Source organism: Euprymna scolopes, chromosome 22, assembly GCF_053919585.1.
Source record: "Euprymna scolopes isolate OS-2025 chromosome 22, ASM5391958v1, whole genome shotgun sequence".
Classification (NCBI taxonomy): domain Eukaryota; kingdom Metazoa; phylum Mollusca; class Cephalopoda; order Sepiida; family Sepiolidae; genus Euprymna; species Euprymna scolopes.
This window is the reverse complement of record NC_136503.1, coordinates 104,864,272-104,889,066: the sequence shown is the minus strand read 5'-3', so window position 1 is coordinate 104,889,066 and position 24,795 is coordinate 104,864,272. Positions and strand designations below refer to the sequence as shown.

General features: G+C 34.9%; 2 protein-coding genes across 2 annotated transcripts; one reads left to right on the top strand and one right to left on the bottom strand.

Annotated features, from left to right (window-relative positions):
- Positions 1-1,016: 1,016 nt before the first annotated feature.
- On the top strand, positions 1,017-17,532 carry LOC145243596 (transcription termination factor 3, mitochondrial-like). Its single transcript, XM_080106584.1, has 5 exons — positions 1,017-1,873; positions 8,646-8,811; positions 11,436-11,503; positions 14,011-14,101; positions 17,152-17,532. The coding sequence occupies exons 1-5, from the start codon at positions 1,022-1,024 to the stop codon at positions 17,427-17,429; spliced, it is 1,455 nt and encodes a 484-aa protein (XP_079962710.1). The 5' UTR covers positions 1,017-1,021; the 3' UTR covers positions 17,430-17,532.
- Positions 13,080-18,227, bottom strand: LOC145243597 (histone-lysine N-methyltransferase SETMAR-like). The gene is made up of 2 exons (XM_080106585.1): positions 18,020-18,227; positions 13,080-13,422 (listed from the first exon to the last, which is right to left on the bottom strand). The coding sequence occupies exons 1-2, from the start codon at positions 18,104-18,106 to the stop codon at positions 13,198-13,200; spliced, it is 312 nt and encodes a 103-aa protein (XP_079962711.1). The 5' UTR covers positions 18,107-18,227; the 3' UTR covers positions 13,080-13,197.
- Positions 18,228-24,795: the final 6,568 nt, after the last annotated feature.

The following is a 24,795-nucleotide window of genomic DNA, read 5'->3' as shown; positions in this document are numbered from 1 at the left end:
ATTCAGCAGTTAGCATTTTGTGCGGGACAGTTTTTAATGAGGTCAATAAATCGGTTTGTTTGTTTTTAAAAACTCGCTCCCCTGTCTGATATGACGAAGTCGACATTGACTGGAAAAAATAAAACGTGAAAGTCGGACAAATTGAATAGACAGGCGAACCCCATTCGTAACTCATATATATTATCATTTAGATGTGATATAAAAAGTTTTAAGAAGGAATGAGCCGACCGAAAAGTCCAACGGAAAACCCTTTTACAGACATACACAATAAGTGAACACACATACATACATACACACATTTTCGCTTTTATATATATAGATAATTTATTTTATATCTTCACTAGCGAGGGGTGGGGTACCCAGTGTTAAGAAAAAAAAAAGTTTTGGTAGGCAGTTAGGCTCGAACCCGAACCCTTGAGGTTAATAGGCTGATGGATTCCTACCACACTACGATGGCAGAGGATTAAGAATGTGTGAAATAAAATCATTAAAAAGTGATGTGCGTGTTTAATGAGGTCAAACGCACTTAATGTTTCCGCAGTGAATTTTAACTGCAAGGTAGTTGTTTTGGGTTTTTGTTTTTACCCAACTTTAAAACTAGCTCCCCCTTTATTAGGGGAGTATCCAAATGAAAGCAATTGTCTGATATGACGGTGAAAACTGACATTGACCAAACATTCCTAGTTTCACATCAGTTTCGATTTTATACGAAAAAGCCGAACCAACATGAGACGACCGAAATAGCGAGAATCATGTAAAATTTCGATGTAAATAAATCTAGACGCGACGCGCGTTCGCAAATTGTAAATATTATTATCTAGGGTGTATATAAACACTTGTAAGTGATAGTGGACATACACAAAAAGTGCACACACACACACAAGCACACACACACATTTTCGTTTTTATATATATAGATTTGTCTTAGCGTTTAATTTCCAAATTATTATATGAAATTCTTTATAAATTACTTACAAGTTTTCATGCTTATTTCATTTCTTACATTTCTAGGTCTGTCACAATGTCTTTGAGGTGTTTACTGGTTGTCCTTCGTCAAAAGCAAAGAACAGTGCTAACTGTTTACCAAAGCCTTTACAAATATGGTCTACGTCCCGTGTCTCTGTCGGCTTTTCAATGCCACAATAAAGAAGAATCCCCCTCTTTAGTAGAAGAAGCAGAAATTCCATCGGAGAATGAAAGCATTCTCCATAAAAGACGAGACCCTAAAGAACATTATGATTATTACAGGAAACTTGTCAGCACCATCAAACAATTTGATAAGACGACGGTGCCTGAATTAAAAACAGCTGAGCATGAAAATCGCTCCGATTTATTACCAGAGGCGATTAAAAGTGACAGCTGTACGACATTTCAAATAAAAGACCCCAGCCACAAAACAGAATATGCTGACACACAACCTGATGCGTTCCAAGCTAATGATGCTGAAACGACTCATCGCAAGCTATCACTTAGTATTGATTCCAGCAGAGAACCAGCCAATTTCAAAGACACCCGAGAAATTTCCAGACCTTTTTTTGAAAGTGATAAAATATCTACCATTATTAGAGATTCAGAGGTCATGTCACCTTCGGAAGCTGAAGAAGCAACGATAGAATTGAATCGGAGCCGATATACCGACATGGCAACCTCCTCTAATCTAACCGTTTATGTTAGTGAATCCGAGACCCTCAAACAATTGATCAGCCTCGGTGTTGATTTGTCGCGCATCGAGAAGTTCAATGAAGCTGCTAATCTTATCCTCAAACTCGATTTTGAATCGGATGTCAAACCTTATTTGCTCTTCTTGAAGGACGTCGGAGTTCCGAGCGACCAGCTTGCCGTGATCATCACAAAGAATCCTTTTATCTTTAAAGTATGTATGATTCTCATTAAATTCTTCTTGTTGTTTTTTTTTACTTTTTTCACGCCAAAAAAGCCATATTGCCGCTTGGACGTAAGTCGTTACTATTTAGGATTGTGTCTACAACCCCCCAAAAAAACAAATTTACCAGAAAACCCATTAAACTTTATCAGAAAAATTTTAATTAAAATTTATTAGAAAACCAATCAAAATTTACTTTTAAAAAAGCCATTAAAATTTACTAAAAAAAAGTTTAAAAAATTAAAATTTCCTAGAGTACCCATTAAAATCAAATTCGTGGGTCCGATTCATTGGTTACAAGGAAAAGAGAAGCCGGCTACAGCAAAAAGGAGACAGGTCAACTTTATACACTACTACATCTAATGTACACAAGACTTCAGCTGTTTCCGTCATGCGCAACTGTTCTTATTATTGGTCGACTGTAAATTGAACAAAGAATGTCACGCATACAGGAGTTCGATTACTTGAAACAATCAGGGAAGGTATTAACGTCATTTTGCATCAGTTTGGTTTTATCAGCCAACTGAGAAACTATCCGGATTCGACTGGAATACTACACAACTGTAAAGCATCACTGTATGTGTGCATATATATATATATATATGTATGTGTGTGTATATATATATATATATATATATATATTTTTTTTTTTTTTGGTCACCCTGTATATATATATATATATATATATATATATATATATTTTTTTTTTTTTTTGGTCACCCTGTATATATATATATATATTTTTTTTTTTTTTTGGTCACCCTGTATATATATATATATATATATATATATATATATATATATATATATATATATATATATATTTTTTTTTTTGGTCACCCTGTATATATATATATATATATATATATATATATATATATATTTTTTTTTTTTTTTTGGTCACCCTGTATATATATATATATATATATATATATATATATATATTTTTTTTGGTCACCCTGTATATATATATATATATATATATATATATATATATATATATATATATATATATATATTTTTTTTTTTTTGGTCACCCTGTATATATATATATATATATATATTTTTTTTTTTTTTGGTCACCCTGTATATATATATATATATATATATATATATATATATTTTTTTTTTTTGGTCACCCTGTATATATATATATATATATATATATATATATATATATTTTTTTTTTTTGGTCACCCTGTATATATATATATTTTTTTTTTGGTCACCCTGTATATATATATATATATATATATATATATATATATATATATTTTTTTTTGGTCACCCTGTATATATATATATATATATATATATATATATATATACAGGGTGACCAAAAAAAAAAAACAAAAGCTAAATGAAGGCCATCTAGAACATATGCTGTCTAACGGAGAAAAAAAGGCCAAAGACCCATATGTTTTGATGTGATGTTTTAAATATAATAAACTAGTTATGACCAAAGTTTCATTTCATTCGGACAAAACACTAAGAAACAGGGCCTAATTAGAGTTGGGGCCCATTTTTTGGGGGGGGGGTCACCTTGTAAATATATATATTTATATAAGCAACAGTAGCAGCTGAATAACGCAATGGTTAGAAGCTCCGGCTGTTGTTTGGACGGTCGGGTTTCGATCCTGGTTTGAGGTAGTTGCTTGTCAAGCCGCACTGATGAACTGTGAAACTGCGAAACAGTACTGAATGTGGGTGACTATATTGCTCCCTAACTTGGGTTGAGCATATTGGGAAGTGATATACAAATTATCATTAGCATATTAAGCGATGCTCTTTGTGTAATATATATATATATATATATATATATATATATATATATAGGGTGACCCAAAAAAAGAAAAGCTAAATGGAGGCCATCTAGAACATATGCTGTAGAATGGAGAAAAAAAAGGCCAAAGACCTTAGTGTTTTGATGTGATGTTTTGGATATAATAAACTAGTTATGACCAAAGTTTCTTTTCATTAGGACAAAACAATAAGAAACGAGGTCTAATTAGAGTTGGGCCCGTTTTTTTTGGGGGGGGGTCACCCTGTAGTAATTGGATCTAACAACAATGTCACGATGCATAAAGTATACGATGGAATTTTGTTTAAATGTTTTCAAGTCTAGATCCGTTAGGGTTTAAAGACCCCATCAGATATGCAAACCTATAGGAACAGCTTTGGGTCAACACAGGTTGACCTTGACCTTCACACGGCATTCTATAAACAAACATTAAAAAAAAACGAGTTGTTGGGAGGGGGGGGCAATGGTCCGGCAAGATTTTTTTTTTTATTAGGAAACATTATTTTTATTTAATCAACATTTTTTTAATAAAATTATTTTAACAACATTTTTTAATTAAACTATTTAAACAACATTTTGTAATAAAATTATTTAAATAAAAATTTATAATAAAATTATTAAAATAAAACTTTTTAATAAAATAATTTAAACAAAACTTTTTAATAAAATTTTTTAAACAAAACGTTTTGATAAAATTATTTGAACAAAACTTTTTAATAAAGCTATATTTATTTGAATGACTTACACCATTCGGTGTAGGTTGCAAAAGTTTAAAGATTCTGTTTACTCTTCATTAAAAACATTCAAATGACAGCACCACGGCACCAGCCAAGATGATAATGATGCTGAAAACTCTGTCTATTAAAATCAGCAACAAACCCAGAAAACCCAATGAAAGGCCCGTCAAGATGGATTGAAATTAAATCTTTAATTGAGAAGGATATACCTAGTAGGAGTGAGGATGTTTCTAATTAGGAAACTGGTTGCCATGCCCAGAATATAACAGATGTTCCAGAAACTTCTCTCGTTGCAAACAAAGTTACAAGATTTGAAGAAATGTTATGGAAAGTAAATATCTGAGAGTGAATGTCACCACGACCAAAGTTTGAGAGTGAATGTTACAAAGATTATTGTCTAAGAGTGAATATTACAAAGACCAAGGTCTGAGAATGAATGCTTATATATATATATATATATATATATATATATATATATATATATATATATATATATATATATATAAATTACAATAAGTTTACCAAGGTAATCAAAATGGTAAACTTAAAATATATTATAAATATTAAAGAGTTAATATTTACAAGTAAAGTAATCTCAACCAGATGTAAAAGCTCAATAAAACCGAAAAGAAAATAGAGCTTATAATATGAACAAATGATTAATAAAACATGTTAAAAAACATCTTGAAATACTCTCCTTCTCATCAGAGGGCAGGAATTAGCAAAATGCGGGATCGGATTTTGCATGTAAAAGTATTTAGTGAAACTACAGATAAGTCACAGATCTTACTTGGTTAAAAAAAGGGTGAGGTAAGGGGAGTAGGAGGTAAAAGAAAAATGATAAAAAGATTTCACATGAATGGATAGTCCTATGAAGGGTAAAAAATCCAAGAATGGTAAAATCCAAAACGGTCGAATTAAAAATTTCCAATCCAACAGGTAAGTTCCAAAAGGGCCAAAATGATCCAAAAGGCAGAATTCCTTGGAAAAAATCACAAATGGAATGAGTATATAAATATATATATATATAAATATATATATATATATATATATAAATATATATATATATAAATATATGTATATATATGTATGTATGTATATATATATATATATATATATATAACTACTTCATTTACTCACATAAAATTAATATACGAAAGTATAGATTTATGCGTAAACTTTAAGTATTTACTTCAAAAGTGCTCAATACGTAGGTAGAGCTAGTTAGTAAGTTATAAAATGTATATGGCAATTAAGCTACACTGAATATTCCGCGTTTCATCCACTCTAGGACTCTTCAGGCTTATGCGCGAATTCTGTGGTTGTTTGTCGTTTTTATATGCGCATCTTCTATTGAGATTTTCGTTAGCCAAGCAGCTTTCTAGTATCCTTATTATTATTGTTATTGTCAATATTGTTTTGTTGTATCACAACTCATCAGTGCGGCTAGACATACACCTTTCCCCAGCCATGGATCGAACCTACAACTGTTGAGTTGACAGTCGGCTGTTCTAACTATCGGACCACAAATCAGTGCCGTAAGTATTTCTCCATGAGTGTGTATTAAATCCACACCCGCCCGTCGCTTACAGTGCTCAAACCATAAGTTTGTTTACAAACAAATTAATAGTGGGCTTCGCTTAATTGCTTAAATACGCGTCGGGTGAAAATATATTTACAAAGTGCTCAACCCAAAGAGGGGGGGGGGCTTTAATTGTCATCCACATATAGTACTGTTTCGTTGTATCACAACTCATCAGGGCAGCTAAAACCACTTCTTGGAAAAGCAGAGTAACAAAATTTTCTCCCATCGTTTAATGCAGCTCTGGGGACCGTTTTGACATGACTTTGGAAATCAAGGTTGCATAATCTGGAAAACACTTTCCTTTCAAAAGCAACTTCATGGCTCGGAAAGCGTGAAATTTAGAGAGATGATTAGAGAGATGGGAAGGATTTCATAGCCAAACTAGTGCTGGGACGATTCTAATATTTTTCCCGGTTCCGATACAATTACCGATTCCGATTCTTTATAAATCTCAAAATATTTACAATAAAGGTGTTATTTTTATCCGATTACTGTAAAAACACATGTTCAGTGTGCAGATATTTTGCTCAAACGTGAAAATACACTTGTGAAGGGGGGGGGTGATCTATAGATTTTAGTTTGACTGGTAATTTAGAATCAATAAATATTCATTATTTTATTATTACTACCAGCAGTGAAGATTTTGTTTCAAACAAAATCAAATAAAAAACAGAGATAATTAAAGGAATCGTTTTTGGCATCGGAAAATAAATACAAATTTTTCCGATTCTGATACTGATTCCAATATCGATTCCGATACCCCAAAAAGTTCGATTTTTCTGATTCCTGATTCTAATTCCGATTAATTGTCCCAACACTAATTGAAAGCCCAGTCAATGCAGTGAAAGTAGTTGGACTAACCACCTCCAAAGAACGCAAGAGTGCAGCCCTCCGCTGACAACGTCATGCCCACAGTTTTCTGGAACCAGGCTAAAGTAACTAACAAAATCAAGAAGCTGGGCAATATCAGCAAAGGTATCCTCCTCCTGCATGACAGCATTCCAATCCGCCAGATATATTGTATATTGTATTGTATCATATTGTATATATTGTATTAGGTTGTCCGGAAAATAATGGCCATTTCAGAAAGTCTGTTTTGAAATTGGATTTTATCATAGGATTTTTATTATATTTCAGGTAAACATCAACATGATTACTGATTTATATGTGCTCTTTAATAATTTCTTACTTTTTTCTTTCAGAAAACGTTTTATGAGCGAATGAGCCCATAATTTGGAATATGAGAAAAGAAGACTTACGATTACTTTTCCTGCATGAGTTTAAGCTTGGTAACAATGCTTCTCAAACAACTGCAAATATCAATTGGGCATGGGGAGAAGGCATCGCAAGTGATAGAACAGTACGAAGGTGGTTTCAGAAATTTCGTAGTGGTGATGAGAGCCTTAAAGATGGAGAAGGTAGAGGACGGCCATCTAATCTTGACAATGAAAATTTGAGAGCCATTGTTGAGCAAAACCCACGGCAGAGTGTCAGGGAAATGTCTCGGGAACTTGGTGTCAGCAGTTCAACAGTGTCGGACCATCTGAAGCAAATTGGCAAGGTGAAAAAGTTCGACAAATGGGTCCCACATGAGCTCAATGAAAATCAACAAGCTCGACGTTTTGAAGTGTGTTCGATGCTCTTTTTGCGAAACATTAATGATCAATTTCTTGACCGAATGGTCACCTGTGACGAAAAGTGGATCCTTTATGATAATTGGAAACGATCAGATCAATGGCTTGATTGTGATGAATCACCCAAACATTTTCCAAAGCCAAATTTTCACCAACAGAAGATTATGCTGACTGTTTGGTGGTGTGCAATTGGTGCTATTCATTACAGCTTTCTGGATGCTAATCAGAGCATCACGGCAGAGGTTTACTGCAATCAACTCGAAGAAATGCATCATCATTTACAAAAATTGAGATCTGCATTAGTGAATAGGCGTGGTTCAATCCTGCTCCACAATAATGCGTGGCCTAATGTTGCGAGAATGACACTGCAGAAACTCACAGACTTGGGATATGAAAATTTACCACATCCTCCTTATTCTCCAGATCTTTCGCCCACAGACTACCATTTTTTCAAGCATTTAGCCGCTTTTTTAAGCAACAAAACTTTCAGATCTAATGCAGAGGTTGAATCTTTTTTCAAAGATTTCTTAGCATCTAAGCCAAAGAATTTTTATCAACAAGGCATAAATGATCTAGTTGATAGATGGCAAAAATGCATGGCTGTTCAAGGATCATACTTCGACTAATTTCTATGTCTAGTGTCACCTATTTGATTAATAATTACTTTTTCTCTAAAATTGGTCATTATTTTCCGGACAACCTAATATCATATTGTATATTGTATTGTATCATATTGTATATTGTATTTACTCATATTGTATTGCTTTAGCGATTTTAAGTCCTTCATCAAATACAGAGTGTCCTTAAACCCAACCATCTATTTTAATTTCTATTTATAAAACAATTCTCATAAAAACAGAGTAACAAAATTTGGCACTGTCTTTTCTCCCATCTATTTTGATTACTAGTTCAAAATAGGCGCTTAATTTTGGGACACTTTGTATGAATCAAAATGTTCCTAAGCGTTTTTCTTAATTTTGCTATTCTTTCCTTTCTTTAATGACAGGCTAATATTGAAGACTTAGAAGCCATTATTGAATATTTTAAATCCAAAAATTTCCCAAAGACGGACATCCCGCAAATTCTGATCCGAGCACCACGTTTATTGTCAATGTCTGTTCCAAATATTGATGAAAAACTCGGGTTTTATCAGAAACTCTTCAAACTCACAGGTAAATCATTTTTCTTTTGTGTTTGGGTTCGTAGAAAGAATGTTTATACAGGATGTTCTCAGCATCCGAGGGACATCAGACATTTTACAAAAATAATGAAAAATTACAAATATATCCCTATCTCTACTTATATATAAAGGCATTTTGCATGTGTGTTTGTGTGTGTCTTTGTGCATGTGTTTATGTGTGTATTTGTGTGCGTGTGTGTACACGTGTTAGTGTTTTTTTGTGTGTGTGCGTGTGTATGTTTGTGTGTGGGTGTGTATGTGTATGTACATGTGTATCAGGGTTGGCAGTTTGGTTTCTGTTGAAATTTCTTGGAAGGTATGAAGCTCTTTATAACAGGGGTCAACAACCTTTTAAATCCAGCCCTTGAGTGAATTTTGTTTGTTCTGCCATCTTACTCACGATGCATTTGAATTTCTTTTTTTTTGTTTCGATATTTTTTTTTTTTTTTTTACATAGGCATCACCACTTATCAAGGCCGAGAGGCCACTCGAGGCTAAGGGTTAAAGAGTGTACAGTAGAAATTGGACAATATAGTAATCATTAGTAATGGAAATTCGGTAAATTTGTTAACTTATATGGAACGGCTCATCAAGAACTTGTTTACGTTAGACTTGAAGACAGCCATATTGTAGTCAGCTGGAAAGCAGGAAAACGGAAGACAATTCCATAGACGTGCATTTCTAAGAAAGAAGCTTTGTTCATGGAATTTAGGTTTAGGCACAGATAAAGAGTGGGGGGAATTATTGATAGTATTTTCTGCTAGACAGGTGAAAGTTTGGCAAGGGGAGGCCATAGATTGGAGCTCAGTCAAGCACTTGCCATGAAAATAACGATAAAGCAGAGACAAACTCGCAACATCTCTTCTGTGAGAAAGAGGTTGCAGGGAAGAGAAAAGGACATCTCCTACAAGGCTATATTTCTATAGTAAAATAAATTATATCATTGTAATATAGGATATAATTGTATTTATTACTTGATTTCTTGAAATGCTCAAAAGATTTATTTACAATAAATGGATTTTTGGGATGTGGATTGATTATTTATATTATTTGGATTCTTTGGACTACTGTTCTCATCTTGAGCGTGATTTTCACAACATTTCAATCAATGTAACCTCCAACCTTCTTCAGGTGTATCTTATCGAACTTGGGAATGTTTCTGTCAAACTCAGGAATTTGGACGGAATTTCGAATGAGACCCTTTATTTATTTCATGGCGGTAGTATGCTCTCGTTTCATTAGCCCTGACTGCATAGAGGTCCTAAGTAATTCGCAATTGTATTTTTTGGTCGGCCACACTGAGGATCGAACCTTCAACCTTCTATCACATTTTACAATTGATTTTTTCCAAGTATTCTAACCGCTGCACGATGGACCTTGAAGAAGGTCAGAAGTTACATCGGCTGAAACGTTGTGAAAATGACAAATAGGAGTCTTAAGAATCTAAATAATTTAATAACATTGTTGTCCTCCATGACAATTTAGCCAAAGCTGTTTGGCCCTCCTCCTTTTAATCAGTATAACTTTTTAGACCTCACGCTCAAAAAGGTTGCAAACCTCTGCTCTATGCCAATGGTTAACCAATCATTTAATGTCAGATGCAGTAGAGGACAACGCATCCTTTTTAAACATGCAATGCAAGAGTATAACTAATATGAACAATCTGAGGTGTTCCCAGTTAGCCATTAAGTATTGATAGGCTGCGATAGAGAGGGACATTTTGTTTTGATTTTAATGCCGGTATTTGAGTGATTGGAAGATCCTATTGGAGACAGAATGGCAGATGAGCACAGTTGATTTTTTACAAAGGGGTCACCACTTATCAAGGCCTGGGGGCCACTTGAGGATAAGAGTTAATGAGTGTGGAAATTTGGTAAATTGGATTACATCAGGGGATGTTTCATCAAGAATTTTTTCACGTTGTACTTGAAGGCGACCATATTGTAGTCAGTTGGAAAGCAAAGAAACGGAAGAAAATTCCACAGGCGGGCAGTTCATGTTATCTCCCTTTGTTTCTTCACTTTTTTTTTAAAATGGCAGGTGAGACAGTCACTTCTCCGATATTCATAAAATTTGACTCTCTTATCTAAAAACAAAACTACTTGATCAATCTACATGACTTTAAGAACATGATGTTTTCGTTTCATCATGGGGATATACATTATGCAGATTTTGTTTTTTAATATAAGGGGGGGGGTCTGGACAAGTCCCCCCCCAAAATAAACATGAATCTATTTTTCCTGTCTATGTAATGCATAGTTGTAAAAAAATAGAAAGGTTAAAAAGTGAAATAACAAATTAGAATATTTAGAGAGTTGGAGAAACGTACAAGATTATAAGTTATTAAGACCTTCCATAACTAAAAATTCCGATTTTAATTAAAAAAAATAAATAAATAAAAAGTATTTTTCGGGCTTTGAAAGATTTATAATTTATGTGGTCGAAAGCTGTAATTTAGACAATTAATTTTTTTTTTTTTTTTTTTTTTTTTGAGTGGGATAACAAATTAATTGTCCGTCAGGAGGATTTTTTTTTTTTTTTTTTGAGGAGGGGGTAATTTATAAATGTATTCCTTACATTTTGTTTTGCTCATTTTTCCTCTTTCATTGATTTCAGGCAGCCAAGTACGTGAAGTTGTTTGTCATCTTCCGAAATTGGTCAGTTACAATGCAAAATCAATCAAGGTTAGTATATACTAGTGTTGCCCGGGATACAATGAATTAATTTTAATTTTATTTTTTTCCATATTTGTTACATCATATATCTATTATAATAAAGTTGTATCTTGTTTGTTCACGATTTGGTTAATATATACAAAAGGTACACTGTTTAACAGACTTGCACATACTTTTTTATTTCTGCATGATTTCTTCATATACTATTTATTCAAAAGGAATCACCATTCAAAAGGTTATCTAATTTGCATATTACATTAAATAAAATCTGTTTTAATAATTAGCTTTCAATTTTTATTACAAATTAGTAATAGAATTGTTTTAAGTATTCTATTTAGAAATATTATATAAAGCTGATTTATTTTATTGATTTATTTATTTTACATTTAATTTAATTTATTTTTAATTATTATGATCGACATCATCTGCATTTAAAAACAGAAGTTTTCATTTAACTTATGAGTTATTTCTATTTAAGCTATGCGATTTTATTTCTCAATTTGAAGGATGAACATAGCTCTGTTTTATGGCTTTATTAGGTTAGTGCAAAAATAATGTAGCTTTTTGACATTCATCTTCAAAAGATCATAACTCCTTTCATAATAAACTTTATTAATCGAAATAAGAACCATTAGAATCGACACATTTTTTTTGCCAAAGAGAAACAAGTTTATTTATCTCATTAGCATAGAAATCCGGAGTTCTGGAAGCGATGAAGTCATTAAAGGCCGATTCGGCATCATCTCGGCTTTTGAAACATTTTTTGCACAGGAAGTTGTCGAGATACTTCAAAAAGTGATAATCGGTGGGAGAAAGGACCGGTGAATATGGCGGACGAGGCAGAATCTCGGAGCCCAATTCGTTCAGCTTTTGCATGGTCAGTTGCGCAACATGTGAGCGAGCGTTGTCATGGAGGAGAATTGGTCCCTTCATATTGACCCATCTCGGGCACATACATTGGAACTTCTGATGGTTGGTTGGTTGTTTTTGTTTTACGGCATATCAATCCTTTTCAGGTTATTTAATGCCGAATCCAAAGATTTTGAAGAAAAGTTTTTTTAATAGAACATATTTGTTGTTTTCAAGTCTGTTTCTATTTAACCCATAGTTGGTACCCTGAGCGAGAGACCTGGTGAATATGCCACATGAGCCCAATTAGTTCTGCAGGGTTAGTTGAGCAACATGCGGGTGAATGTTGTCATGGAGGAGAATTGGTCCCTTTATATTGACCAATCTCGGGCACATACATTCTGGCGCATTTTGTCAATTTGTCAGCAGTACTTCTTCACCATATTTTTTTCGCCTGGATTCAAGAAGCGGTGATGGATGAGACCAGCTGCAGACCACCAAACAGTCACCATAACCTTTTTGTGATGCAATTTCAGCTTCGGGAAGTGTTGTGAAGCTTTTCTGGCATCCAACCACTGTGCCAAATGTTGCCGGTTGTCATAGAGGATCCACTTCTCATCACACGTTACAATCCACTCAAGAAATAGGTCGTTTTTGTTGTGCAGAAGGAGCATAGAAGACACCTCAAAACAATGATTTTTTTTGATTATCGTTCAATTCATGCAGCACCCATTTATCCAACTTTTTTGACTTCCCAATTTGCTTTAAATAATGAACGACTGTTGAGTGGTCGAGCTTGAGTTCAACAGCAACTTCTCATGTGGTTTTGCGAGGATCGGCTTCAATTTAGGCTTTCAAATGTTATCAACTTCAGTCGGCTGGCTGTGACCGTTTTCAACTTCGAGGCTCTTGTCACCATTGCGAAATTTCTTGAACCACTGTTGTTCTACACGTTCATTAGTGGTTCCTGTGCCAAACACATCATTGATATCATGAACTGTCTTAGCAGTTTTTCGGCCTAGTTTGAACTGGAATAAGAAAACGTGTAGATTTAAATTTTGTCGATGCTGTTGAAAAGCCTGCAAAGAAAAAAAAAAGTAAAAAGATTGAGAATGGTAACGAATATCACAATTTGATAGAGCAAAAAACGCACTTCAAAATGATATTTTGGGGTATTTATTCGTTGTAAGCAAGGAATTTTTTTTAATTCAATATTTAAGAACTTGCCTTTATTAATTTGAAATTGTCCTAGAAAACTAATTGTTATTTTTCAAGAGATTTTTACAATGAATTTACCTTCAAAATTTAGTTTACTTGTTGGTTTCCGAATATCGCCATGAAAACATTTTTCATTATAAACTTTTTTTCACATGTAAAAATATTATTTCCTTTTAGGAATTAACTTTAGGCTTTAATCTTTCAAATACAATAAAAAAAAGTAATCGAAAACCTAAAAAAAATATGATAAATCGACTTTCAAAACCGTTTCCCTCCATCAGTTTTCCCCATGGTGGGGCCATGTGATGTCACACGGGTCTGAAAAATAGTTATGCAGGGAGAGGGTACCAATAAAAAACTCCTCAAACTTTCTTTTAATGTTTCTTTGTCTTTTTTAATTCTTGTAAAAAAAAAATCATCATTTTAATTTCCACCTTTTATTTTTTCAGGAGATCCACTTCCAGATGAAGGAGTTCCTTGGATTTACTAATTTTGATCTCCAAAAGATTTTCCTGATCACTCCACGGGTTTTTCTTTCCAGTTAGTATAAATCAGTATTTTATTTTGTGGGCGAAGAAGGAAGAAAAATATGTACTTCCCACTGCAGGGGTTTAAACTACAACCTTTAGTTAATCAAAGGAAATTAGCAACAACTCCCAAGATATCTTATTCTTAGGCAGAACTTCCCTTTGTGCGGATCTTTAGGGATGTGCCAGTTTTGGGAGTCACCAGTTTGGGGATCCGTACTTTGGGGAGTCATCACTTTTTCTGAGAGTTACATTTTGCAGTTTGGATTTGGGTGAAGTATTTTCGGTTTAGAGAAATGATTTTATTGAAAAAGTTTCACAGGGTTTATAATCAAATGTGAGAAAAACGGGAAACGTTATATGATAAAACAAAACAAAATAAATAAATATTTTATGTGTTTAAAAATAGAAGATCACAGCAATTGAATTATTACAGAATTATACAAATTATATTTAATAAGAGTCAATGTTCATTGTTTTTCATATTAGAAATATAGTTCAACGAGAAAGGTTGGGAATATTTCAAGATCAGCAGATGATAAAGAAGGTTTAAATATTGTGTATGTTTGTGTGTTCACTAATGTAGGTGTGAGTTGAGGCATAGCAGCATTCTCCAGGGCCCAACAGAGGTGGCGCCGGTTCAAGGGCTCTGGTCAACTTGTTCACTGAAAAAAAATCTGATTTTCTATATCCACCCGCTAGATTGAGTGAATTTTCATAATTTTTGGATATATTACTATTTTCGACATGACAATTAAGTAAGTAATATTGTTTTTGCTTAAAATGATATAGTTTGAAAAAAATTGATTTGTCAACTCTATCTTAACAAGCACCATATTATCTGTTATCTATAATTAACTAGCTAACTTTTCTCAATAACTACGCCTTGGAATTTTTTGAAATTTTGCACAAACATTAAACATGGTATGAGTAAAAAAGTAACAGAACGGATTTTCCAGGAAAACTCTGGTGCCTTTCGGGTTAAAATGGCTAAAATTGACACTTTTGTGCTTATTAAAAAAAAATTGATGCCTTGGATTTTTATAAAACTTTCTGAATAGTTGTAACTAACTGATTTCTATATAATTTTGTTTGTCTATACTTCGCGATAACTCTTTGGTGTGAAGAGGCGCCTGGCATTGCCATTGTCTATACTTCGCGATAACTCTTTGGGGAAGGGGCGCCTGGCATTGCCCGGTTGTAAAATATGGTTAAACAAATAAAAGAAAAACAAGACTTGGGTGCCATCTTATCATGTAATTAAAAGAAAAAAAAATGTCATGTTGTGGACGCCCGTAAAAAAGCAGAGAATTTTAAATGATAGGAGAAGAAAAAATTGAAAACAAAATGCTGCATGCTGGGCACGAACTTGCAAAACTTAAGTTCGCAAGCGAACACGTTATCGATCGGACCACGACGACCTAATCTAATCTAATGACATTGCAAGTTTAGCTTTTTAAAATGAAACAACAAATGAACTGTTTGCATATGCACAATTAACATTTCTACATGGAATAAGTGATGATTTTTTATAATTTTTCGATATTATGTGTTCAAGAGATCGCTCTTTTTACGGAACCACGTTCATGCTGCTTCGATGCAGATGACAAGTTTTTTGCGGACATACAAACATGCACATAAACACACACACAGACAGCTAAAATTTATATTATAGACTATCATGACTACCTGGCATTGCCCGAGTGGAGAGAAGTGGTATACTACGGCTATTAAGCAACCAACACCCAGAAAAAAAAATCAAAATAACTTTTGTTTCAATCAAAATTGTAACAAGTACCCATGCGAGCACAAAAAAAAAATTAGCCGCAGTTGGCAGGCCCGAACATGTAACGTGAAAGAGGAAAAGGAGGTGAAAAAAAGCTGTCACAGTCACGGCCACGGTGACTTATGACGTCACGGGCTTTCAAAATAACATTTTATAGACCTACGCTGAGATTGGTAGGTGTATGATTTGCAAAAATGTCGACAAAAAAAGTGACCCGTCCTTGCAAAAGATAGCCCAGTTGACCAGCACAGAATTAATCTTTTTGGCCAATTTATAGATATTTTTCATCCAAAAGATTGATCTTTCTAACGATACCAATTTTTGTCATGGTCCAATGCGTCTGTCAAAAGTTTTTGGCAGACATACAAATACAACAACTATAGAAGGCAGTAATTGCCGAGAATGCAGTTGGAAGATTCGGAGTTCCTATCCCGTCGCAGATACCACCTGACGAAGGCCAGAGGAATAGTTGGTCGAAACGTTGTGAGACAACAACTTAAAAAAGATGAGGATAACGGTCCGTAATAAAATAAAATTAATAAGTAATACTCATCTCAATAACTCTTATCCCCGAGTGGCCCTTGGGCCTTGATAAGTGGTGAATTCCATGTAAAAAAAAAAACAAAAAAAAACACAGACATACACAAACTAACATACATTTTCCTTTTTATATATTAGATGGTTCCCATATCATGTTAAATTCTGTACTAAGTCTACTAAATAATCGATTGTCACTCAGTATATATGTTGCCTCTTTGTTGAGTCATCTTTGTCTATAATTTTTTGGTTGGTTGGTTTTGTTTTACGACATATCAACCTTTTTCAGGTTATTTAATGCCAAATCTAGTTATTTTGAGGAACGATTTTTAATGGAGTATATTTTTTTTTGAAGTCAGATTCTATTTAACCCATAGTTGGGACCCTAACAGGTACTACCACTCCGGGTCAGAGTGGACCTGGGAGCAATGGCAATTAAAGGGTGGCTCCACACTCCCCAAGGCCCACAAGGTGGGGCTTCACCATCAGATATAGTTTCAGGTCATATCCAGGACCTATAATTTTTTGCTTTGTTTCATAACAATAGATGGTTTTATAACAATAGATGGTTTCATAACAATAGATGGTTTCCCTTTTCCTTCCATATATGGTCAGCCATACCTGACTTTTCAATCTGTCCACGTATTACGAAAAACAGTATCATTTGTTGTTTTCATTTTTATTTTTTCTGTTACCATGTTGAAACGCCATTTTTATGCATATTTTTTATTCCTTTGCAGATAAATATAATTTGACGAACGTATTTGTCTACGTCCACAACGAGATGGGCCTGACTCATGCCCAGTTGATAAAGTGGCCGAAGATCTTCCGAACGCGACTGCATCGAATTAAAGAACGCCATGAATTCTTGAAGCACATGAAACGTGATCAGTACGATGCCACTAAGGAGAACTATGTATCACTTAAAGCTCTCGTCTCTCAGGATGATAAAACCTTTTGTTTTGATATTGCAAAATCTTCAACAGCAGAATTCAACCAATTTCTGAAAACCTTGTAATTTTTTTTTTTTATATTTGAAAGAAAAAAAGTCTGTTTAATGACTTTTTATATTAATCTTTGTCTTAATTTTCTAAATAAACAAGAAAAAAATTATCCGTTGAGTCAGCCATTGAGCTCTGATTAGATTGTTTGAATTTTTAAAGTGAGATTTTTCACCACTTATCAAGGTCTGAAGGCCACTCGAGGATAGAAGTTAATGAATGTCAGGTGGTAGTGTAGTAAACGTTAATGGTGTGAGGTTAGTACAATTTGATTATTTAAGCGGACAGTTTAAAAAGAACTTGTTTACATTGGACTTGAAGGTTTCAATATTGTAGTTGGTTGGGAAGCAAACCAGCAGAACAGTGTTCCACATGCGGGCAGTTCTAGGAAAGAAGCTTTGTTAACGGCTTATGCATTTAGATCTAGGCATAGATAGACAGTGGAGGAAATGGTTGCTAATGGTTGTAACTAGTCGAGTTATTTTTTGTGAAATTCCAGCTAGGAGGGACCATAGATTGAAGCTCAGACGAGCACTTGCCATGAAAATAATGATAGGCTTGCAACGTGGAAAACAGGTTGCAGGGAAGAGAAAAGAGCATCACTTACTAGGTTTTGAAGCTGGTTTTGAACTCTATTAAGGCAGGATAGAGTGCACCGAGCAGCTCCTACCAAGATGTAACAACAGTACTCCATTTGAGATATAGCGCTGTGGTCATTCTTTTCCTACTCCTATTGTGAACATGTAGGGTGAACCTGGGTAATTCCACCCCCAACTTTACAAAAATGGCTGCCAAAGACAAAATAATAGATTTTACTAAAAGAAAACTTAACACACACATATATAGGTCAAAACAGTTTAATATGTAAAAAAAATTGAACTCATGTAACAGGGTCAGTGAAAAAAACATGTTTTAAATCAATTTCAATATTTACGAAAAAAGGGGGCAAAGCCCCCCCCCCCCATCTTCCTTCCATTCCCTTTGCCTCCTTTGAGCATCAAAAGTGTAAGTAACAATATAACTTGCCTACAGTGTCTTTTTAAAGGTAACTAACATGATCAAAGCCAGCATTTTTTTTTTTTTTTTTTTTACAAGGTGGTCACCACTTATCAAGGTCCGGAAGCCACTCAGGGATAAGGGTTATTGTAAGTACAGTACGTTAGTGTGGATATTTAAAGTGTCTACTTAAGGGGGGGGGCGGTTCATCAGGAATTTGTTTACGTTGGACTTGAACACATCCAAGTTGTAGTCAGGAGGGAAGCAGGCAGACGGAACAGAGTTCCACAGGCGTGCAGTTCTAAGAAAGAAGCTTTGTTCATGGAATCTACGTTTTGATTTAGGCATAGATAAAGAGTGGGGAAAGATTTTGACAGTAGATTCAGCTAGACGGGTGTTTTTCGTAAAAGATTGGCGTGGGGGGGACCAGAGATTGGAGTTCAGACGAGCACCTGCCATGGAAATAACGATAAAACAAAGATAGGATTGCAACGTCTCTTCTGTGGGAGAGAGGTTGCAGGGAAGAGAAAAGCCACAAAGTCTATTTTGTACTCTGTCAAGGCAGGATAGGCTGTATTTAGCAGCTCCTGCCCAGATATGGCAACAGTATTCCATCCTTGGACGTACTTGGCTTTTATATAGATAGAGCTCTACACCCTACACAAAGTAGGCTATCCTATTGTTTGACTGAAAAGTTTGTTCATCATTGTTGTCATCATCACCATGGGGTGACTGGTTTGACCAGCCCTCATCACTGTCCCCGATTTGTGAATCATCATCAGAGATGGTAGCATGTTCCTTCTTTCCCTTTCTCTTTACTTTCTGCTTTCTTACTGAGGAAGTTTCATCTTCATCGTTGTTGCCAACTCGGGCTGACCGTTTTGACTGCCAATCTTCATCACTTTCGGTGTCACAATTGAACTCCAGCTCGGACCCGTCATCAGCAGATATTTCCACTCTTGATTTCTTCCCTCTTCCTTTTTTCTCCCTCTTTTTAGCTGGCCCGAGTTTTGCTCTTTTAGGCTGCCTTTCTTTCTCTTGTTGTGCCATCCTCTGAATAAATTCAGCAGATGTCAGACTCTCACTCTCCCCATATAAACTGGCAACTGTTTTTACTAGCATAATCCTTCAGGACTCCACAGAATGCTAGGGGGTGGATTTCCACCAAGAGGCATAAATGATAAAACCTACCTGTTGACTATACTAGGCCTGAAATAGAAAGATTGAGCGTTTCAAAATGAAGAAAAAAAGGATAACAAATTCGTATAACCTGTGTCAGATTAAGAAATCAACATCTTGACTCTATGATCTCATCATAAAAAGTGCGAAAGGTTTTACTTACTTGATGGATGGAGTAGGATGATGTTTTCAAGCTTGAAGCAGTCAAATTTCCCACCAGCATGCCTTCTGGAAAGGAAATGCTTTTCAAGGGAAGCAACTCTATTAAATGGACAACTCAAGTTAGGGATGAAACAACATTCCTAACAGCAGTTATTTCCCATTATATGTAAAGGAGGTGGAATTACCCCGGTTCACCCTACCTACTTACTCTGTGCATTGCCATGATTCTTACATATTATGCCAGGCCAAAACCGTCTGTTAGCTCATCCAGTCAAAGACAAAACCAAAATCCGCAAGCTCAGTCTATAAACAAACAACAATGTCCGCTCCCTAAAAGTTGAATGGCACACTTGCAGAAACGAGATGTTTTCCAGATCAGACTGTTTTCAATTCAACTCCTACTTCTTTCTCTTTCTTTTCCTCTTTATACCTGAACAATCCTGGCCTTTTGTTGGCAATTATTGTTCGGCTGCTTAAAGGAGACATCCACTGAAGACTGTCTAGGACTATCTCTATTCATAGGGGTTTTATCCTACAAAAGCTGACCCCAGCATGACTTTCCCATTAAATGAAGCACTTATTTTTTTAAACAAAGAGGATATCTCTTGGGTGGTCTGACTTTGGCCAGAGATATTTTCTGCACTCTACACTCCCCACCTTTGCCATTGCCAACGAATGCACATATGTCACTCATATAACGTGTGAGAGGTGTTTGTATATACATTTTCGTTCAGCAAAATACAAAGAGTCAAAACCAGAAGAGTCTTACATCATTTCCAATTTGTTGTCTTGTTGCTACCAGATTAGGCTGTCTGAAGATATTGGCTTCCTGACCTAAAGGTCCTGGATATGACCTAAAACTAAGTCCGATGGTGAAGCCACACCTTGTGGGCCTTGGGGAGTGTGGAGCCACCCTTTAATTGGCATTGCTCCCAGGTCCACTCTGACCCGGAGTGGTAGTACCTGTTAGGGTCCCAACTATGGGTTAAATAGAATCTGACCTAAAAAAAAAAATATACTCCATAAAAAATCGTTCCTCAAAATAACTAGATTCGGCATTAAATAACCTGAAAAAGGTTGATATGCCGTAAAACAAAAACAACCAACAACCAATCCTGACCTAAAATGTACCAATTAATCATATGCTGATATTCTATTTGTACGCTCAACTTTACATAGAGAGAAAAAGACGGAACATACATCAACCTCGATTTCCAGGTTCTCGTTTTTCTCCAATTCTCTCTCGACCAGTGATCATAATTATGAAAATAGTTCTCCTTTCCTAACTTTGAAATTATCAAAACAACCATAGTAATATTGCAGGTGCGACCTCCACCCTTAATTTTCATCTCATTATCTAGATCGGGGGTCGGAAACCTATGACATACCTGCCGCACTTGGCATACCAAGCAATTTCTAATAGGACGCAGATGCTTCAGGTATTCTCCCTTTAAATGAAGAGAAATTACTAATTGGGTGTTTCTTTGTTAACCCCCCCAATTTTTCTTTTTTTCAATTTTACTAAAACATATTTTCCTTTTTGAAATGAAAATCATGGTTTGTTTATGTTGTTATAACATGTATTTCATAGTTGATTTTTTTTTTTTTCATGGTGGTCACCACTTATCAAAGCCCGGAAGCCACTCGGGGATAAGGGTTATTGCAAGTACAGTACGTTAGTGTGGAGATTTGATGAAGTGTTTACTTAAGGAGGTGGTTCATCAGGAATTTGTTAACATTGGACTTGAAGACATCCAGCTTGTAGTCAGGTGGGAAGCAGGCAGACGGAACAGAGTTCCACAGGCGTGCAGTTCTAAGAAAGAAGCTTTGTTCATGGAATCCACGTTTTGATTTAGGCACTGATTTATGTAAATATAGTTTCATTATATGTAAATATCAGCATTGATGGTTGCTGATTTATTTATATTTTCAGAAAAACATTTTTGTTAATTATACATGTAAAGAAAAGGAAACTTGATCATCAACTATTTCAAGAAAATTGGTTAAAAGTAAAGAACTTTACCTCATGCATCGTGTGGCTTGTGTTAGGAAAGAAAAAAAAAAGAAGAGAAAATAAAAATGGCCGCCCCTTGGTATTTATGGACTGAAAATCACGTGATGTGACGAGAAGGGGTATGCAAATGAGATGTGGTTGAGTCTCTCTATAAAAGAGCCGTCTTCTTTATTTTGGGCAACAGTTGGATTTGAGTTTGAGACTTTTGATCTGAGGTTGAGTTCAAATTTAACGTCAAAAAGAATATGGATTTTTAAGACAATAGATTATGCTAAAACTTTCTTTATTTTGGGCAACAGTCGGATTTGAGTTTGAGACTTTTGATCTGAGGTTGAGTTCAAATTTAACGTCAAAAAGAATATGGATTTTTAAGACAATAGATTATGCTAAAACTTCTGTAAAGTTGAATGTAATAATCAAAGAAGAAAGCGCCCTTGTGTGTGTGTGTGTATTGTGTGGTTATACAACTTACCTTTAGATGGGAACTGAGAGAGAGAGATTAAAGATGGCAGCCATGGATTTATAAGGTGTAGTCTTGTGGAATCTCACGAGATCTCATCTTCCACTGCACACGTATGCAAATGGAATGGAGTCAGTTTTCTAATAAAATGCCTGTTGGCAGAGGTGGTTGGGGGAACACGTGCTGGAAGCTGAGAGAGAGAGAGAGAGAGAGAGTTGACAGTGACGAGTTCTGGCTGAACTTTTGCTTATTGTATTTATTTTGTTTAATTTTGCTGTTTACCAGCCAATTTAGCTGCAACTTCATGAAAAAAAGCAATGGTTGGCAGGTTGAAAGGATTTATAAATTTTCTTGAAAATCATATTGTCTGCAAAATTTGAATTTTCATTGTATTAGTGTATTAGTTATCTTTGAATATGGCTGCTGATGACTATTGTTGTTGGAATAGTCAACTTTATTGTTTCTCATTCTTTACCCGTATATAGCCAGTTCAAGTCTCTTCTCCAAGGAATTGAGTATGCATATGGAGATCTGCTGGCTTAGTCGAGGCAAAATTTTAACTAAATTTGCTAGGTGTTTCTTGATGAGAAAAAGAAACACTGTCCTGACATGAATAATGAAAACTTGTTGAAGTTGATGTTTGTGACTGATAGATAGAGCTGTGACAACAGCATATTCTTTTTATTCTTTTGACTCTCGAGTATATATCTGACACAGTTAATCAACTGAGAACCACATCAGTCTATATAAAAACATATAAGATATTGACAGATATATGCTCAAAAGTCAAAACAATGAAGAGAATATACTGTTGTCACAGCCCGACTGATATGTAAGAGCGATGTAAACAATTTTGTACTATTTCTTGTATTCTTATTAACTAAGTTATCTTTAGACATTATTGTATGGATGGATGTTATAAATAAATAAGGTCAGACGGACTGGAGGTCTTGGAAGCTGGTCTCTGGGGGCCTTGTCTCATATAAGAACATTAGACAGAAAAAATTACATCCCAAAAGGTAGGATAAACGAAAAGTGCAAGTACTTTAAGTTGAAGATTGGCACAATGAGAAAAATAAAAACGTTTTAGGTCAAAAGTGTTGTGGAGACGCCCACTAAATAACATAGGCGGGTGAGTGAGATATATAAAGGTATCAATCACCAATACCGGGGGAGTCCGGCAACGACCGTCAAATAGGCAAGATGCTTATGCTGCCTCCAGTAAGACATGCAACACGCCACCTGCCGGAATATCTCCAACTGAAGTATATCTGAAGACATGTAAATATGTATATAACTTTTCTTCCTAATATATTATTGTATACCTTTACTTTCGTGTTCTTGTTAATTATTTGTGCAGGCACAACAAAAAGATATAACCCATTTATGCTAAATTTAAGGTTTTTAATATGGTCAAATTTGTGTTCATTTTTGCATTAAATACTAATGCCTAACTCTGCATTAAATGGATATCATAATACTTAGTTCACTGCACTTTATTATACCTAAGGTCCATAGTTTCCAAGAAAAAGTGGAAGCAAATATGGTACTATGGTGACTAATCCCCATTAATCCCTAATTGTGTACTAAAACCAGTCATTTCTGCTGTAAACTTTATTTGAGGAAACCATGCTTTTTCTTTTTAAAAAAAAATTAACTCTTGTTTTTGTAACTTGTTTCATTGTGTCGGTCAGCATTAACCATATTCAGGTTTAACTGGTTTCCTCCAAAGGAGAAAGTTTCATGGGAGTATGAAATTCACAAGCGGTCCAAAAACGTTGTGAAAATCACACTCAAGATGAGAACAGTAGTCCGATGAATCAAAATAATATGAAAAAAGTATTGTGAAACTTGAATTTAATCCAAAAAAACTATTTAAAAATAGCGCGGTGGCAAAAGTGCACAAGCACCAAGAAATATAATACCGATGACTTCAGAATTGACAATAATTGAAGCAAGCTCCCAAGATCTGAATCCCCCATCTTTGTTCTGACCTTCATCTTCAAGCAGATTTTGACCTTAATCAATGATGTCTTGTAAGTAAAAACAAACAAAAAAGTACAGTGTCATTAATTTATTAAGTCAATTTAACAATCACCGGCTGGTTAGTTGCATCATAAATTTCAAGACCCTTTAATTACCTCTATTAAGATGACCAGAGAGATAAGCAATTTCACATGGAAATCTTTATGCCTGCTTTGATTCTTGTCAAATTCAAAATGGCTGCGTTGTGGGTTGATTCATGTGTTCACAAGGATTTTCAGCATAATTTTTTTTTTACTCTTCCACATAAATGGCTACTATTTGGGATCATGTTTCCAGGGGACTATATAGCAAGATGTTTGTTTACATTACATTTAAACTTCTGCATGTCAGTAAAGTTAGGGAAACAGGAAACAAGGAGGGAAATCCAAAGTTTAGCAGTCTAAAGGAATAAACTATTAGCCTAGAAAACTTTTCAGCATCTAGGAACCTTTCCAGTGAACAGGTGGGATTTTGTTGCTAAACAGGTTTGTCGAGGATATGTATGTCGAGGGGGTACAAGTGTAATGAGTTCATCAGAGCACATTCC